The following is a 17,900-nucleotide window of genomic DNA, read 5'->3' on the forward strand; positions in this document are numbered from 1 at the left end:
TGGATTATGTGATGTTGTATATTAAAATTTTATTAAAGGAAAAATGAATTGTACTACTAATAGGTGGTTAGACGATTACATTTTGTTATCTTTGATCTAATGTATAATGGATTGGTGACTAAAACTAATGTTTAACAAAGCGTTGGTTGGTATCCTCCATATATAGGATGTTGAACCCGGCTTCTCTAGTTTGAAATTTGCTTCGGAGGGGTCTCGACATTTCTGATAAAAGAAAAATAGGTAACAAAAAAATAACATTGGCGAAAGTGAGAAACTATAGACTTCAGTCCAAAAAACGTTTTAAAAAAAATGTGAAAAGAAATCAAACATTTAAATGGCGGAAGGAGTTGTTTTTGATGGAAAAAAAAAACTAGTATATGTAAACCAGAATTGAACCGGTCTCAGTTGTGTTCATCGGCTTAGAACAATTTTTTTCTTTGGTTTTTTGATTTCATGTAGTAGTTCACATAATATGATACATTAAAACCTCTCTACATTGATTTGATAAATTTATTTATAATCATATGTAATAACAAATTTCTCCAGTCACGTTAGTGTAAAATTAACACAATTTGATATATTAATATAATAAGATAATAAATGTAGGTTCTATCAAAATCACCTTTTTGTGAAAAGTTTAACCAATATTATAAACTAATACTCCCTTTATATCAGAATAGATGATGTTGTAGGATTTTATTTTGTATCAGAATAGATGATTTTCTATATACTTTTATCAATTAATGCTAAGAAATTGCAAAGTTCAAGAATCATTAAATGAAAATTTAAGAGTTTGATGAAATATTATTGGTTAATAATTATAAAAATATATTATTAGAAAATAATAATACACTTATTGTTAAATAATAAATGTTTTTCTTGATTTATGTAAAAATCCTAAAACATCATCTATTATGATACAGAGGGAGTAATACTTACAAATCACCGTTTTCATGTTCCAGAATCAAAATACGCAGCGTCAAAAGAGCGGCCAAAAACGGGACGCAGTTTACTAACGACAAAACAATGGCACACCAACCCAAGCAAGTTCTTCTTCTTCCTCATCTTTTCCTCATTGACTAAAATTTAAAAAAAAACCCGATCAGAAAACTCGAATACGTAATCGGAATCGTCGAAAAAATGGATCAAACAGTACCGGAAAATCTCATCATGGTGAACAAAGAATCAGGCGGGATCGCCGTCATCACAATCAACCGTCCGAAATCTCTCAATTCGCTCACGAGAGCGATGATGGTGGATCTCGCCAAGGCTTTCAAAGACATGGACTCCGACGAATCGGTCCAGGTGGTGATTTTCACCGGATCAGGTCGATCTTTCTGCTCAGGCGTTGATTTGACTGCGGCGGAATCTGTTTTCAAAGGAGACGTGAAGGATCCGGAAACCGACCCGGTTGTGCAGATGGAACGGTTACGTAAACCGATCATCGGAGCTATCAACGGTTTCGCCATCACCGCCGGGTTCGAACTCGCCTTGGCCTGTGATATTTTGGTTGCTTCTAGAGGAGCTAAGTTCATGGATACTCACGCCAGGTTCATCTCTTCTCTTACGACGTCGTTTCCAATGGTTAAAGATCATGAGAAACATATCATATTGTTCTGAAGCTCTCAATTCAACATTGTGAAAAGTATTGTTGCCTTGTGATGAATCTTTCTGAATGATATGAATGTGAATTCTCTGTTTTTTTGGTTGTGAAGGTTTGGGATATTTCCTTCATGGGGTTTGTCTCAGAAGCTGTCGAGGATCATTGGAGCAAACAAAGCTAGGGAAGTTTCTTTAACATCGTTGCCATTAACAGCTGACGTAGCTGGGAAGTTAGGGTTTGTGAACCATGTGGTTGAAGAAGGGGAAGCGTTCAAGAAAGCTAGAGAAATCGCAGAGGCTATAATCAAGAATGAGCAAGGCATGGTTCTGAGGATTAAATCTGTTATCAATGATGGACTAAAGCTTGATCTTGGACATGCTCTCGCACTCGAAAAGGTTATTAAACCTCTATTTTTACCATTTTTTTTATCAGTCCTTGATTGAGAGGGAGTCTAAAACTGTATTTTGAATTGGTAGGAGCGAGCTCACGCGTATTACAGTGGGATGACCAAGGAACAGTTTAAGAAGATGCAGGAGTTTATAGCTGGACGTGGATCCAAGAAACCTTCTTCCAAGTTGTAGACAGTTTCTTCTATGGATCTTAAAATATTACTACTACTTTGTACCATTATGGTAATTTACGTTTTGATTATTATCCTCAATAATAATATCTTTGTTTGTTTGAGAAGTGTAACGCAAATCAAGTAAATAAAGTTGGGTAACCTCGATGTAGTCTAAGAGGGGGTTATTGGTTCTATGATTTTAATGGATTTGGAAATCCAGATAAAAATCATGTGTTATTCAATCATTGATTTTAAAATACTTATCAAAATGATGTGTTATTGGTTCTATGATTTACAAATACTTGTTAAAATACCATGTTATTCATTTAATGATTTGTTTTTGGATTTCAAAATCCATATTATGTTTTAAATGGATTTGTATGGATTTGAAAGTGTAAAATAGAAGGATTCAAATCCAAGGATAAAACATGTTATTTCAAAATCCATGTATTTTGATTTCTAGAATTTACAATTCCATATGGATTTAGAAATCACCCATCCAATAACACCCCCTAAGATTCGCATCTCTCAGACAGAACAAGCTGCAAATATCCAAAATATAACTTAAAAGTTAGTAAATAAATCCTTCATCTAGCATTTGCATAAGCCTTGTCCATCTCTTTGTCTCACACCACGTGCAGTAATAGGATATCTTTTGCTCTCACATTGTAATAAGCAAGTGACCTGTTACTGTCCTTTAAAACCCCGTCTTTTCCAGTTAACTTTTGTTCGCATGTTGGAATACGGAACACCGCAGCTATTTTGTCCTTCAAACTTGCTACGTCTTCAGACAATGACGACACTGTGATCTTAGTTGCTAGCCCGTCGGCATCACAAACCACCCTAATTGTAGACATACCCTGAAATATGTCTCATTGCTCATTAGATAGATATAACTCAGACCAAAGGGAAAAAAAGAAAAAGACCTAGTCTGAAGAAAATATTACCGGATGTTGAGCAAGAAACTGGTCTTCTGGAACAAGTAACTCATCCAACATTTGTTGAATCTCTGGCGGAGGCAGTGGTGCAAGAGGAAGAGGTGGTAGTTGCATCATTGGCAACTCTTGATTCTCATCCTCGTTGACAAAATCTTTGGACACAGAAGCATGCCACTCAGTCATAGTCCTCATCCCTCCCTTCAGCCATTTATGCACCTGGATAGGATCCCATTCAATGAGTTGGAGAAAACCGTCAAGAACGGCCTCCATGTAAGCGGCACTCTTTCTCAGCTTTTCTTTCAGATATTTGGGAGGATTTAAGACTTGCGAGTAGGCCACGACAAACTCGTTGTAAAAACTGAACCTGTAATCAGTTGGCTTCATAAACTAAAACTGATGGTTGGCCATCACTCTTCTCATGAGATTCCCCTGAAAATCATCCCCATACCACCCCACAAACTGCGCTGTGATCTTAACGGTATCAAGTTCCTCAAGCGTCATCCCTTTAAGAATTCTACACTGTAGAAATTTAGGCAGAACAAGTATTTCAACACGCTGAACAACACTGGACTGAGACTGAGGAGGATAGGGCGTATCACGATCCTCTACACAGTATTTATCTTGCGATGGTAAGCTGCGTGATCATGACTCATTGGTGAGGTCCAACAAAAGTTGAATCTTGTGTCATTCTTATTAGAGGTCATGGCCATCAACTTAAACTCTGTCCCATATTTGGAAGCCAGAAATGCCAATCTGTCGATAATGGTTGAAGTTGTGACATCTGGAGAGGCATGAAAGATTTTGATCATATCCATAGGTGTAGTAGTAGCTCCAGCACCATTTGGATCCTGATTCCTGTCAAGGGATTCAGTGAGCTCTTGACTGTAATATTCGTCACGAGGATCTGCACGGTATTCAGCAAGCTTTTGCTGGTACAAGGCGTGACAAGGATCTTCTTCAGAAGAGCTATTCAAGAAGTTGAATCTTGCATCATCCTTATTAGAGTCCCTGACCATCACCTCAAACTCCGACCGGAATTTTGAAACCAAACGTGCCGTTGTCTCCACGATAGTTGTAGCTGTGACATCTGGAGATGCGTGAAGGATTTTGATATGATCTGATTCATCATCATCAGTAGCTCCGTCTTGTTTCTAATATGCGTGACAAGGATCTTCCGAGCTCCTCAAAAAGCTGAATTGTGGATCAGTAGGAAAAGAGGCAATGAGGTCTCGCTCAGACTCCAACCCTTTTTTGGAAACGAAAAGGGCAGCCTTTTCAACCAGAGTTCTAGTTGTTCTATATGTAGGTGGCCTTACGATGATAACGTTAAGTCAGGATTCACAATATCAAAACAGAGTAAACGAAACAGAGTTTATTAAGAACTTGTAATCGGAATATTGATACAACGTTCAATAAAAACGCAGCTCAATCTTCTCACCAGTAAGAGTCTCCGATGGAGATACTCCAACAACGGTGAGGACGAGATCTAGAAAGTTCTAGAGGAAAACGATTACAAACTCAGATAAAACGTGATATGAAAAACGTGAGCTAACAATGCTCAAATACTAAACACACAGCCGACAAACAGCGTCAACCAATTATTCCCTTCCCGTTATCTACCAGAATTTCTCCGTTACTTCGTCATCCTTAATCACACGTGCTTAATCGTTCCTTCTTATCTTGACTTATCTTTGACCGCATCATGATACTCCACGTGTGACCATCGCATCCTACATCAAAGCTTCCCCGTTCGAAGAACCTTGTCCACAAGGTTTGAAAGATGGAAACTTCCTCTGTAGATCATAAAGGAACTCCCATGTAGCCTCCTCCGGTGTTTCATTTGACCACTGAACCAGGACCTTTGTAGCAGCGCGCCCCTGACGTTTGACCATCTTACGATCCAGAATGAGCACTGGTTCCTTGATCAACACATCAGACACAATAGAAGGAAGTTGAGTCGAAGTGTGCACATTACCCACTACTGCCTTGAGCTGAGAAACGTGAAAGGCAGGGTGTATGAGAGACCTCGCTGGGAGCAGTAGTTTGTAAGCAACCTTACCACAATGGTCAACAATCTTATAAGGGCCAAAGTACTTGGGAGCCAACTTCTGATTGGAACGGACTACCACAGACCCTTGACGATACGGTTGCAACTTGACAAAGACAGAATCACCAATTTCAAAGTTCCGATCAGTTCGATGCTTGTCTGCAAACTGCTTCATGCGGTGTTGAGCTCGAAGAAGATGAAACTTCAGAACCAGAATCATACTCTCACGTTCTTGCAGACTTCTAGCCACCACGGCAACTTTGCTCTCACCGGGAAGATAAGGCAAATGAATCGGAGGGGCCTGACCGTAAACAGCTTCGAACGGACTGAGTTGAGTAGCAGTGTGGAAGTTTGTATTATACCAAAACTCTGCTAAAGGAAGCCAGTCACTCCACAAGTGAGGTTTATCACTGCACATGCAACGGAGATAGGTCTCCAAACACCTATTCACCACTTCAGTCTGCCCATCGCTTTGAGGATGATAAGCTGTTGAGAACTTCAAGTCAACCCCTTGTAAAGTGAACAACTCATTCCAGAAAGTACTGATGAAGACAGTGTCACGGTCACTGACAATGGAACGAGGACATCCATGTAGTTTAAACACATTGTTCATAAAGGCTTGTGCCACAGTCATTGCCGTGTAAGGGTGAGCCAAGGCAATAAAATGGGCTGCCTTCGATAACCGATCAACCACCACAAATATCATAGTGAAACCTAAAGAAGGAGGAAGTCCGTCGATGAAATCCATAGAGAGATCAGTCCACAACGCTTCAGGTACAGGTAAAGGCTGCAACAACCCCGGATAAGCGGATGTGTCATATTTGCATTGTTGACACACTGCACAACTTCGAATGTAAGTTTGTATGTCCAATGCCATGCCACGCCAATAAAACAACCCTTTAACCTTCTGATAAGTAGCATCTCTTCCAGAGTGTCCACCTACACCCGAACAATGCATCCACTGGAGTATAGAGTTGCGAAGCTGGACATCACGAGGAACAACAATCTTATTTTTCCGACGCAAAACCGACTGCACCCACGAGTAATGCTTCTTAGCCTCCGGGTTCTCTTGTAACAGCTTAATTAGGTCTTTAAGTTCAGGGTCTGAGTCATAATGAGCCTGGATTTCTTTCATAAGATCACACTCGAGAACCGACATTGCCATGTGTAGGACTTCAGCACCTTCAACACGCGACAGAGCATCAGCTGCAATATTGTCTTTTCCTTGTCGGTATTGTATCTCATAGTCGAACTCCAACAATTTAGGCAGCCATTGTTGTTGAATTGGGGTGTTCAACCTCTGCTCCAGCAAATATTTAAGACTCCTTTGATCAGTACGAATGACAAAATGGTTTGGAAGCAGGTAATGTCTCCATTTTTGTACCGCAAAAACAACCGCCAACAACTCCTTTTCATAGATAGAAAGATGCAGTTGTTTTCCCTTCAAGTGACGGCTAATGAATGCCAAGGGATGACCTTCCTGCATCAATACTGCCCCAATCCCTGTAGTACACGCATCAGTCTCGACCAAAAAAGGTTTGTCAAACAGAGGAAGAGCCAACACAGGTGCCTGACAAAGAGCTTGTTTCAGACTGTTAAAGGCTTCCAATGCTTCAGTCGACCATAAGAAGGCATCTTTCTTCGTTAATACCGTTAGAGGCCTGGCAATAGTACCAAAATTTTTAACAAAACGTCGATAGTATCCAGCAAGACCAAGGAACCCACGTAGTTGTTTCAAATTGGAGGGAACAGGCCAATCTGCAACCGCTTTGATCTTGTTTGGGTCAGTAGCTACTCCTCCAGCTGCTATGTAGTGTCCCAAATATTCTATTTTGTCAGATGCAAACTCACACTTGCTCTCCTTAGCGTATAGGTGATTAGCTCGCATGACTTGAAATACTTGTTGCAGATGTTGAATATGATCTTCTAAAGAGAGACTGTAGATCAAGATGTCATCAAAGAAAATGAGGACAAATTTCCTTAAGAACTCTTTAAACACAGCGTTCATCAGTCCTTGAAATGTTGCAGGGGCATTGGTCAAACCAAAAGGCATGACTAAATACTCAAAATGTCCAGCATGAGTCTTAAAGGCAGTCTTGTGAATGTCTGCAGGATCCATCCTCACCTGATGATAACCGGCCCTTAAATCGATCTTAGAGAAAATTACAGACCTTCCCAACTCGTCCATAAGGTCTTCAATCAACGGAATGGGAAATCTATTTTTGATAGTTAAGCTATTCAAGCCCCTATAATCCACACATAGCCTCCAAGAGTTGTCCTTCTTCTTGACTAACACTACCGGAGAAGAAAAAGGGCTAGAGCTCACTCTTATTGTACCCGCAGATAGCAACTCATTCACAATTTTGTCAATCTCATCCTTCTGGTACAAAGCATAACGATATGGTCTTTGATTGATGGGATCAGAACCTTCTTTCAACACAATGGTATGGTTGTGATTCTTCCTGAAAGGAGGAAGCTCCGTAGGTTCAGCAAAAATATCTGCATACGAATCTTTTAACTTCAACACCTCAGAATTGTTCTTATTGATATTTTGACTCATTTCCACCGCATACACCATCATATCTTCCTGCGGTCCCATTTCATGAGCACAAATCATAGAAACTTGCATATTCTCCTCTTGTCGTTTATTAAACCGTGTAGCTTTCACCGTTCTGACAGCACCAGGTTTAATTCCATGCAGTAGTATCTTCTGATTTTTCCAGAAGAATCCCATCTCTAGCTTCTGCAAATTCCATGTAGTGTTCCCGAGAGGTGCTAACCATTGTACTCCTAACACCACGTCACACCCTCCCAAAGGGATTATCATGAAATCATCTTGAAATTGTGTCCCCTGAAACTGCCACTTAAACTGAGAAACCCTTCCTTGGACTCCCAACCTGCTACCATCAGCTACTGCGACTCTTGTAACCCCTGCTGGTTGAATGTTGACCCCCAACGTCTTAGCAGTCTGAGGGTCCATGAAATTATGAGTGGAGCCAGTGTCCAATAAAATGAAGAGGACCTTCTTGTTGTGGACTCCTCGCACTTTCAGAGTTCTATAGTCCGTTATACCTGCAACCGCACTGATAGATACTTGAGGAATATCCTTCTCTTCTTCCTTATAAATGGCTAGATCAGTATTGCTCCACTCCTCGTCCTCTTCCTTATCTTTCACTTCAATCATGTAAACCTGAGTTTTCTTATGCTTAAGATAATGATCAGGCGTATACTTCTCATCACATATATAACATAATCCCTTAGCACGTCTATCACTCATTTCTTCTTGAGATAAGAACTTGCGTGGTAACTTCTGCAACCCGGTGTTAGACTGTTCCCCTGTAGGTTCTTTCTGCCCTTGAAATGCATGTTTCTTAACACAGCCACCATGAGAGTGTTTTGAGTAATTACCCCCCGACTGTGTACCATGTTGCACCGGATGAGCTTTCTCATATAGTCTACCAAGCACCAAACATTGCCTCACCGACTGAGGTTGAAACATGCGAATGTGCATCTGCGTATCAAGTCTCAAACCCGCCAAATATGCACTAACCAAGTAATCCTCAGATAAGGTAACTCTTGTACGGATCAGCTCAAATTTTTGATGGTAATCTACTATACCAGCTGTTTCCTGCAACCTCTTCAACTCTGCTATCGGATCCTCCAATACATCTTCGAACCGTTCCTTCAACAACAACCTATAAGAAACCCAATCACGCAACAAGTTTCTTCCAAAAGGAGTCTGCACTAAAGCATGATGCCAAGTCGAAGCATGTCCATCAAAATGCATAGCGGCCATCTTAACCTTGGAATCATTGGGTGTAAAGTCCAATGAAAAGAAATCCTCCACCTTAACAAGCCACTCCGAGATGCGTTCACCATCAAAGCGAGGGAAATCCACTCGACCTAAACGCGTAACTCCCGAGCAATGACCATTCATCGCCGATCCTCCTACATAACGTTGAGCCACCCCTTCTCCATACGAGTCTGGCGTCGCGGATACTGCCATGGGACTCTTCTCTCCTCTTGAGCCAGAGTTCGGAGTTGATTGACAACCAGGGATCATCTTAATCATCGAGAACATATCCGCAATGCTCCGATCTATCTTTTTGTTTTGCTCAGCTATCGCAAACTCCAGCGCTTGCGTCCTATCAAGCAAACTTGGTGTAACCACCGTTTCCTCTCGCTCATCAGTAACCACCTTAGATCCTTCATCTCCTCCATCAGTTTTGTTCACCTGAGATCGTGTCTCCACCATCGTTCCAAGCACCGACTAGCTCTGATACCAATGATAACGTTAAGTCAGGATTCACAATATCAAAACAGAGTAAACGAAACAGAGTAAGAAACAGAGTTTATTAAGAACTTGTAATCGGAATATTGATACAACGTTCAATAAAAACGCAGCTCAATCTTCTCACCAGTAAGAGTCTCCGATGGAGATACTCCAACAACGGTGAGGACGAGATCTAGAAAGTTCTAGAGGAAAACGATTACAAACTCAGATAAAACGTGATATGAAAAACGTGAGCTAACAATGCTCAAATACTAAACACACAGCCGACAAACAGCGTCAACCAATTATTCCCTTCCCGTTATCTACCAGAATTTCTCCGTTACTTCGTCATCCTTAATCACACGTGCTTAATCGTTCCTTCTTATCTTGACTTATCTTTGACCGCATCATGATACTCCACGTGTGACCATCGCATCCTACATCATACGAGGAGTCCATGCTCTGGTCCGATTGACCTTTATTCTGCGTCGAACTGGACATTACTTCTGGCTTCTGCAGGAAGAAACATTCAAATCACAATCAGATTCTGTCGATCGCGAGAGAGAAAAAAAAAATCTCTGAATTAGACCTAAATTATTGGTTTTAAAAATAAAATAAAACAAACACTGAGTTAGATCACATGGAGATAAGGTAGATGTACTTGAAGATAAGATCGATATGAAAAATAAGATAATCGGCGACGTTAAAGGACTACTAGGGCTTTGAAGAGAAATAAGAAAACACCGTACCTTACTACCTTAGCCGCGAGAACCACCGAGAAGAAGCCGACAAAGAACGAACAACTTCGAGGTTTTGAAGCTTTATAAATCGACACAACCGACCTAATAACCAAGTAGATTCTCAAAAGCCCTAGGCTATATTTATATGTGTGAATTAAACTCTTTGGCCCCAAAAAAAAAAAACAAAAAGGCTATAACGACATTGTTTAATCCAAAAGAGTTTTTTTTTTTAATATTCCTTTTTCTAAAGCTCTGCTCAATTCTATTGCACTTATGCATGAGCATAGATTTGGGATAACTCCTTCATTGGGGTTTGTCTCAGAAGCTGTCGAGGGATCATCGGATCAAACAAAGCTCGGTTGTTTCTTTAACCTCAATGCTATTTACAGCAGACGTGGCTAGAAAGTTAGGGTTAGTAAACCATTTGGTTGAAAGAAGGAGAAGCCTTGAACAAAGCTAGGGAAATCGCAAAGGCAATACCAAGAATTGAACAAGGCATGGTTCTGACTTCTGAGGATTAAATCCGTTATCAACGTATGGATGACTAAAGCTTTTGATCTTGGACGTGATCTCACTCTCAAATAGTCTGATCAGTTTTTGATTGAGAGAAATGTCACTTTAACTCGTAGGAGCGAGCCAATGGGATTACAAAACGAACATCAAGAAACATTTTTCCAAGTTGTAGACAGTTTCTAGGGATCACTTAATTAAAATAATTCTAGTTCGTACCATTATTATCTTGGTTTACATTTTGATTCCTGTCTTCAATAATAATATATACTTTTGTTTGTTTCAGAAGTGTAACAAAAATCCTTGTTACAGATTTTGTAACTAAAGTAAAAAGTCATTCAAAGTCTCCCAAATCAATGTTCAATGTATCTTTTTTTTTTTTTAGTTAAGTTTGAATAACAGTGGATTTAATATGATTTTTGACAGCAATTAACATCCCTTTAAAAGTAACTTAATTTGACCACATGCATTCATTTTAAGAAACGGTATATTCGGATAGAATGTATATGGAACAACAAATTATATTAGAACCCATTTCAACGAGCACAAACAATATATAATGTTAGCTTAAACTCCCCTCTACTAGTCAAAAAAAAAAAATGGATACTCCAAAGCAATACCTTCCACCACTGTTCGTATTGATCATCTTCTTGACTACAACATCATCACATGCCGGCCATGAAAGCAACATTCTGGTTACCAACGATCCACCATCAACAAATTCTGTGTTTCCAACCGGGAAACTAACTGTGGAAATCATAAACGATCTCGGTAATCAGCTAACGTTATTGTATCACTGTAGATCAAAAGACGATGATTTGGGCAACAAGACTTTGCAGCCAGGTGAGTCGTGGTCTTTTAGCTTTAAGCGTCAATTCTTTGGAAGGACACTGTTTTATTGTGGTTTTCGATGGCCAAATAAATTTTATTGGTTCGATATATATAAAGACCATCGAGATAGTTCCGGTGATAACTGGTGCGAGAAGTGTGTGTGGAAGATAAGACAAACCGGACCTTGTAGGTACAACGATGCAACTAAGCACTTTGATATTTGTTATTCTTGGAATAAGTCTTTGTCTTGACAACCATCGATATGCTATTTGTACTAATGGATTGCATTTTATAATAAATAACAGAACAGATAAACTTGGTTCTTCTATGACTGACGAGTTTCACTGTTTCAAACATAATATAAAACATAAGATTTCTATTATTCCCAACTTTTAATATGTTGGTAATCAGTATTACCTTCAGCATTCGATGCTACAAAGATAATATACCCAAGCTATTTTACATTAAAGCTGAAACAGAGAGACAATACTAACAATAACAGTTCATAGTTTTGTTTATGCATCCATCCATACATACATATATATATACACAAGGACATGTGTCCTAATAATTCTACTTGGTTGTGGTATGAACAGCAGCAACAGTAGATACCATTGAGTCCATACCACACATATTGTGAGGTCCTCTGCATATTTTGTAGTAACCATGCTCTCCCCACATCGATCCCCATGAGTTCTTGATAATCCAATAAGGCTTCTCCTTAAGACGGATTGGTGCATAACCCGCCGAACCAAACCCAACCAAGAGCACTCCATGGTCTTGGTTCTTTGAGCATACATATGGGCACGAAACTCCTCCTATGTATGTTTGCATCCACATCGCATTGATAGCAACTGTTTTTGAGCAACAAAGATTAAATTAATCTCTAGCTAATTCTTAAATTAGTAACAAAAGGTAAAAAGAGGTTTGAAACTTACTAGCTAGAGGTCCGTGCTTGACTAGATTAGCAGCGATCTGATCTTCATCAGCAGAGACAACGCTGAAGTTAAACACGCTGGCAGCGATCTTGCTCTTATCGAACTTGCAGGCGGAATGATCACGTCCTGTATAGGGATATTCTTCTTCCTTCATAAGACCACCAGCTTTGAGAGTGTACTCAAAAGCGTTGTTCATTAGTCCTCCACTACAACCAGAGTCACATGAGTTGGCTTGTGCTGGATCACACTGCAGGAAGAGCACGATTCATATATACAACCATTTCACCAAAACACATCAAATGAGAAACAAACAATTGATATGGAAACAAACCTCATGGTCACAATCTATAAGCTGCTGCTCACTGAGGCTAACAAGCTCTTTAGTCGCTAGAAAATGAGCTCCTTCAAGAGCTCCAGTCGCACTAAACGACCAGCATGAACCACACATACCCTATTCACAATCAAAACACACACACACAGACTCACTTCTTCTCTTCTACACATCCATGAACGATTATATGATCACACGAACTCGAAATCTCTATCAACAAACCTGGTTTTTAACAGGAGTGACGGCTCCTTGTTCACGCCAATCGAACTCCGTGGGGAGATCGGTAGTCGGAAGAATCGGCGCTGTCTCAGTGTCAGTAGGAAGACGAAACTTGCGGCGTTTCAGCCCCAGGAACTGGCGGCGAAACTCCTTGGGAGTAAGATCTGAGAACTGCGTGACGCCGTGAACAGCAGACGGATCCAGAAGCTGGTTACGCCTAGCTCGCCTTAGGTTAGCCTTGAACACACGGAGGCGATGATCGTGCTCTTCCTGAGTAGCGTAAGTCTTCTGGTACTTGGATTTGAACAGAGAGAAGTGATGCTCTGCGTTGAGGAGTTCATCGTTCTCCTCCGGGACGACTTGCCTGATCGGATTATCGGAACCTTCGCCGGATCCGAGAGAAACAGCTAGTAACGCGGCTGCGATGAGGAAGGAGAAGACCACACGATCCATCCCTTACTTCTTGGCTTTTCCGAGAGATAAGGAAGAAGAAGAAAAAACTGTTACGAGCCTTTGTTTAAAGGAGTGTGAGTAAACACGTGGCGTGTTGTAGTTGGTTGTTTAGTTTGGATATTTCTTGGGGTAAACGACGACATGACAAGCGACACGTTGCTTGTTGCTTCTTCTTCTTCTTCTTCGTAAGCTATGACGATATTTTCCCCCCTCTCTGTTGTAATTTCAGCTAAAATCTGAGGGTATGATAATAATTTAGCATTAATTATTCATTCTCAAAGGGCTTAAAAACACATCATCGTTGAAAACACATTTCTTTCAGCTAAATTACAAGTTCTTGTGGTCATACAATGCAAGAAAAGATGACATGCCACTATACCAGTCCATTAAACAAGACAGCTAGCGTTACAAATACTCGTCGAGACCAAATCCTAAAACTACCATCTGAGCATGTATCAGTTTCCCTTTCGTACGTATATAATGTCTGATTCAGCTTCACGATCAGATCCATTGGATAATAGCAGTTATGAACTGCTTGCCTGATTCTGCTAATTCCCCAAGCCATACACGCAGCTGGAAGCTGTTAGCATACGATTTGTAACACTCACAAACTAACTGACATATAAAGAGTTAGCACTTGGCATATCAAAAGGGAGAGGGGCAGAAAAAACATAAATCAAAATTGTAACCTTATAAAATTAATTGAGGGGTATATTAGTAATTGGCTTATATCTTTCAGTTCTCTCCTCCCTCGCCGTAAGCGACTTGTAGCGACTCTTCCCTCTCCAGTCCAGTCCAAATTGGGAGGTGAGCGATATCCCCGGTTGTTTTTTTTTCCAGTCATGGAGTTGAGATCGGATTCACGATCGACTTCGTTTTCTTCTCTCCTATTCTTCGTGCTTCTATCGGTTATAAGCGGACTCGTTTCCCGCACCGACTCAGCTCAGCAACCTTTCCGCCGCGAGCCTGGTCATCCTCACTGGCATCACAGCGCTTTCCTCGACGTACGAGAGAGTGTTCGATCCGATGTCCGCCGTATGCTTCACTCCCGTGCCGAGGTAATATCTCAACCTTTTATAATGTGAATCTTCATCATCATCATCACTGAGTCTGGATTTGCTAGAATAAGAAGAAGAAATCGTTGATTAATTCGGCTTTCTAGAGTCACCGAATTGCAATTGAAAGTGTCTAGCTCATGCCTATGATCATAGCTTTGTTCTTGCATATGGTTTATTAGATTGGCTGCTTTTGGGTGACACATTGAGAATTGAATTTCAACATTATGAAACTTGTCTTGTTTATGCTCCATTCTACTTTTTTTTTTTTTTTTTGGCAGGTACCGTTTCAGGTTCCTCTGGAAGTGAATATAGTGCTTGTAGGTCTGAACGGGGATGGAGGATACAGGTACTCCATGGATCATCATAAATTAGAGGAGTTCTTAAGAGCTAGTTTCTCAACTCATAGGCCCTCATGCCAAGAGACGGGAGAGCCACTTGATATTGAGCATCGACTGGTTTACAATATCTTTCCTGTGAGTATATATATCTTAAACCAGTCTTCACGAATTTATATCGCTTCTGCCTTCCCTGTTTCAAGATCCGATATTCTATATGTAGGATAGTATCTCTTCGTATTTTTGAATTGTTCACAAACGAATCTATGCAAGTTCTGGAATCGTGTATTTGCTTTAGCTGAAATGCATTTTGCATCTCGAGCAGATTATTACTGTACATGCACTTGTTTGCGCTTGATATTATGTTTTAGTGACTCCTGAAGCCATGATTTTCCCATTGACTTATTATATATTCGTCATTTTTCTTATGCTAGAGTGGGCAACCCGAATTAATAGCTCTGGAGAAGGCAGTGAAAGAAGCCATGGTGTATGCTGGAACTGCACTAGAGGTTGCTGTGATCTTATCATATCTAATTTTTTCTCATAACCCACCTAATTTACATGTCAAATATGTTGATTTCATTGCTGTAAAATCTGCATCTTAATGTAAATGTTGCTAAGTTGCATTTTTCTTTTGTGCATTTAGACTGATTTTGGAAGACACTTACCTGCCTATGACGTAGAGGCAACAAAAGTTGAGTCCGCATTTAACCAGCTTTACTCGTATATATTTGATATGGATGTGGGAGCTGGATCAGCAGCAACGGCAGATAAACCTATACCAAGTGCCATATTTGTAGTGAATTTTGATAAGGTATGGCTTCCAGTGCTCTTCTTACTTCTTGTATCTTGCATATGGTATGCAGAATGTCTAAATGCGTTACCTGTGTTGTTTGGAAATTCTTTTTTATGCTTTCTTGGGTTTATAACCCCCATATTTCTCTTTGTTCTTGAAGTAGCTTTTGTCTTCTCATGTTTGGGCAAATGATTATATCCTGCTGTATTTCCTAACTGACCCTTTCTTTTCTTAACTCATTATTCAGGTAAGAATGGATCCTCGAAATACAGAGATCAATCTAGACAGTTTGATGTTTTCAAAGCTACCAGAGCTTAGTGATGCAGACAAACAGAAACAAGAGGCAGATTATATTTATCGATATAGATACAATGGTGGAGGAGCATCCCAAGTTTGGCTTGGATCAGGCAGGTAAACTTATCTTTGTTTTTCTTTCCTCGTTGCAGTAAAATAAGTTTATGTACTAGGATTCACAAAACAGTACGTACCGGGGTTGGTATACTATGAGGACAAAATTACTCAGTGTTTTTCATTGGTATCTCTTTGTTACCCCTATGAGTGATTGTGCCATAGATTTGATCAACCAAAATTTACCACCTTCTTCTGAAAATATTACATCTATCTAGGTATCATCAAATTATGCATAACCAAGATGTTCCTTATTCAAGATATTGTTGGCGAACTGTTTCTGTTCTTATCTGCTACAATTTTTCATTGAAGCTCTCAACATGATTCTATCTTCCCTTCTTGATAGATATGTTGTCATCGATTTGTCTGCGGGGCCTTGTACATATGGGAAGATTGAAACTGAAGAGGGAAGTGTTAGTCCTAGAACAGTGCCAAGGATACGAAACATTGTCCTTCCAGGAAACGTTAGCCCTGTTGGTCATCAGTCTACCAATGATATCTTTTCTGGTCAGTTAGCAGCGTTAGTAGCTACTACAATTGAGCACGTCATAGCTCCTGATGTCAGGTAATATGATATGTGAGACTTTACTTCCTTCTAGCAATGAATATTGTGCTTAGATGATTCATTCTGAGTGCAACCAGGTTTGAGACGGTTGACCTAGCAACTAGAGTGCTGGTACCCATCATTGTGCTCCAAAACCACAATCGATATAATATCATGGAAAGAGGACAAAACTACAGCATAAATATTGAAGAGATAAAGTCCGAGGTAAAGACTTCTTGTGTTAAATGAATGATGTTCAAGATATACTAGAAGTTCTTATATTTTCTTTTGTTCTCCGAATGGTGTTTCCCCTATGAGTCAATGTGATAAGTAAAAATACATGTTTGCCTAGTTTAAGGCTATCAGAAAATTAGCACCCAAAATATTTTCCAAAGTACACTGAAAGATTTGACTCTGTTGGTTTTCACATGCTAACTTTCCTGAGTTTTTACAGGTAAAGAAAATGATTCATCATGGGCAAGAGGTAGTGATTGTTGGAGGGGTTCATCCATTACATCGTCATGAGAAGTTAGCTATTGCCGTCTCAAAAGCCATGCGTGGGCATTCCCTTCAGGAAACTAAAAATGACGGAAGATTTCATGTGCATACCAAAACATACCTAGATGGTGCTATCCTCAAAGAAGTGAGTTTCGGTATTTGGGTAACTGTGGTTTGCGAGTTAGGTTAAGCTGGGAATAAATAGTTCTTAACCTGCTGTTACTGTTCTGTTCCAACCATTGAAGTCTCTTGTGATTGTTTATTGGGTATTGCAGGAGATGGAAAGGTCTAGCGATGTTCTAGCTGCTGGTTTGCTCGACGTGTCTGACCCTGGGCTTTCTAATAAATATTTTCTCCGCCAGGTAATCTCAGAAAATTTCATGCAAATTTGTTTCACAAATATTTTTCATGGCAAAGATTCCATATGTTTTTCTACTCAGAGCTGGGATGATGAATCTGAAGGTTCGGGTGATTCCATAGTAAAACATAGGCCTCTCTGGTCATCTTATAGCTCGAAACTTCAGAAGGGAAAGAAGAAGAAAGCAGTTAAGAAAAAAGGCGATCTTTACCGCACTTATGGAACAAGAGTTATTCCAGTGTGAGTTGATTAATATAAACCACCTGATCAGATTATTCATTACACTGGCCAAGCTATATCCAAAAAGTAAGTTTGAATTACTCTTTCAAACTAAACAGCAACTAATACAATCTTTGATCAATATATAGGTTTATCCTCTCATTAGCTGATGTGGATCCAATGCTCATGATGGAAGATGAGAGCCTTGTGTGGGCGAGTAGTGATGTAGTCATTGTGCT

At 40.0% G+C, this 17,900-nt stretch overlaps 4 protein-coding genes and 1 pseudogene across 4 annotated transcripts in view; 3 read left to right on the plus strand and 2 right to left on the minus strand.

Annotated features, from left to right (window-relative positions):
• LOC104732002 (probable enoyl-CoA hydratase 1, peroxisomal) lies at positions 1,037–2,363 on the plus strand. The gene is made up of 3 exons (XM_010451532.2): positions 1,037–1,550; positions 1,716–1,998; positions 2,080–2,363. The coding sequence occupies exons 1-3, from the start codon at positions 1,141–1,143 to the stop codon at positions 2,182–2,184; spliced, it is 798 nt and encodes a 265-aa protein (XP_010449834.1). The 5' UTR covers positions 1,037–1,140; the 3' UTR covers positions 2,185–2,363.
• LOC104733590 lies at positions 2,792–9,924 on the minus strand (annotated as a pseudogene).
• LOC104733591 lies at positions 11,273–11,755 on the plus strand. The gene has a single exon (XM_010453158.1). The coding sequence runs from the start codon at positions 11,273–11,275 to the stop codon at positions 11,753–11,755; it is 483 nt and encodes a 160-aa protein (XP_010451460.1).
• Positions 11,861–13,489, minus strand: LOC104732003 (probable cysteine protease RD19C). The gene is made up of 4 exons (XM_010451533.2): positions 12,996–13,489; positions 12,774–12,893; positions 12,443–12,689; positions 11,861–12,358 (listed from the first exon to the last, which is right to left on the minus strand). The coding sequence occupies exons 1-4, from the start codon at positions 13,443–13,445 to the stop codon at positions 12,078–12,080; spliced, it is 1,098 nt and encodes a 365-aa protein (XP_010449835.1). The 5' UTR covers positions 13,446–13,489; the 3' UTR covers positions 11,861–12,077.
• LOC109124646 overlaps positions 14,173–17,900 on the plus strand; it is a 6,797-nt gene continuing 3,069 nt past the window's right edge. The window contains exons 1-10 of the mRNA XM_010451534.2: positions 14,173–14,503; positions 14,782–14,976; positions 15,273–15,347; positions 15,485–15,652; positions 15,882–16,045; positions 16,389–16,607; positions 16,685–16,811; positions 17,041–17,229; positions 17,360–17,446; positions 17,525–17,682. Of these exons, the coding sequence (XP_010449836.1) occupies positions 14,288–14,503; positions 14,782–14,976; positions 15,273–15,347; positions 15,485–15,652; positions 15,882–16,045; positions 16,389–16,607; positions 16,685–16,811; positions 17,041–17,229; positions 17,360–17,446; positions 17,525–17,682 (1,598 nt within the window). The 5' untranslated portion in view covers positions 14,173–14,287. The remainder of the gene's footprint in view (positions 14,504–14,781; positions 14,977–15,272; positions 15,348–15,484; positions 15,653–15,881; positions 16,046–16,388; positions 16,608–16,684; positions 16,812–17,040; positions 17,230–17,359; positions 17,447–17,524; positions 17,683–17,900) is intronic.

The sequence above is a fragment of the Camelina sativa genome, chromosome 12 (assembly GCF_000633955.1).
Source record: "Camelina sativa cultivar DH55 chromosome 12, Cs, whole genome shotgun sequence".
NCBI lineage: Eukaryota > Viridiplantae > Streptophyta > Magnoliopsida > Brassicales > Brassicaceae > Camelina > Camelina sativa.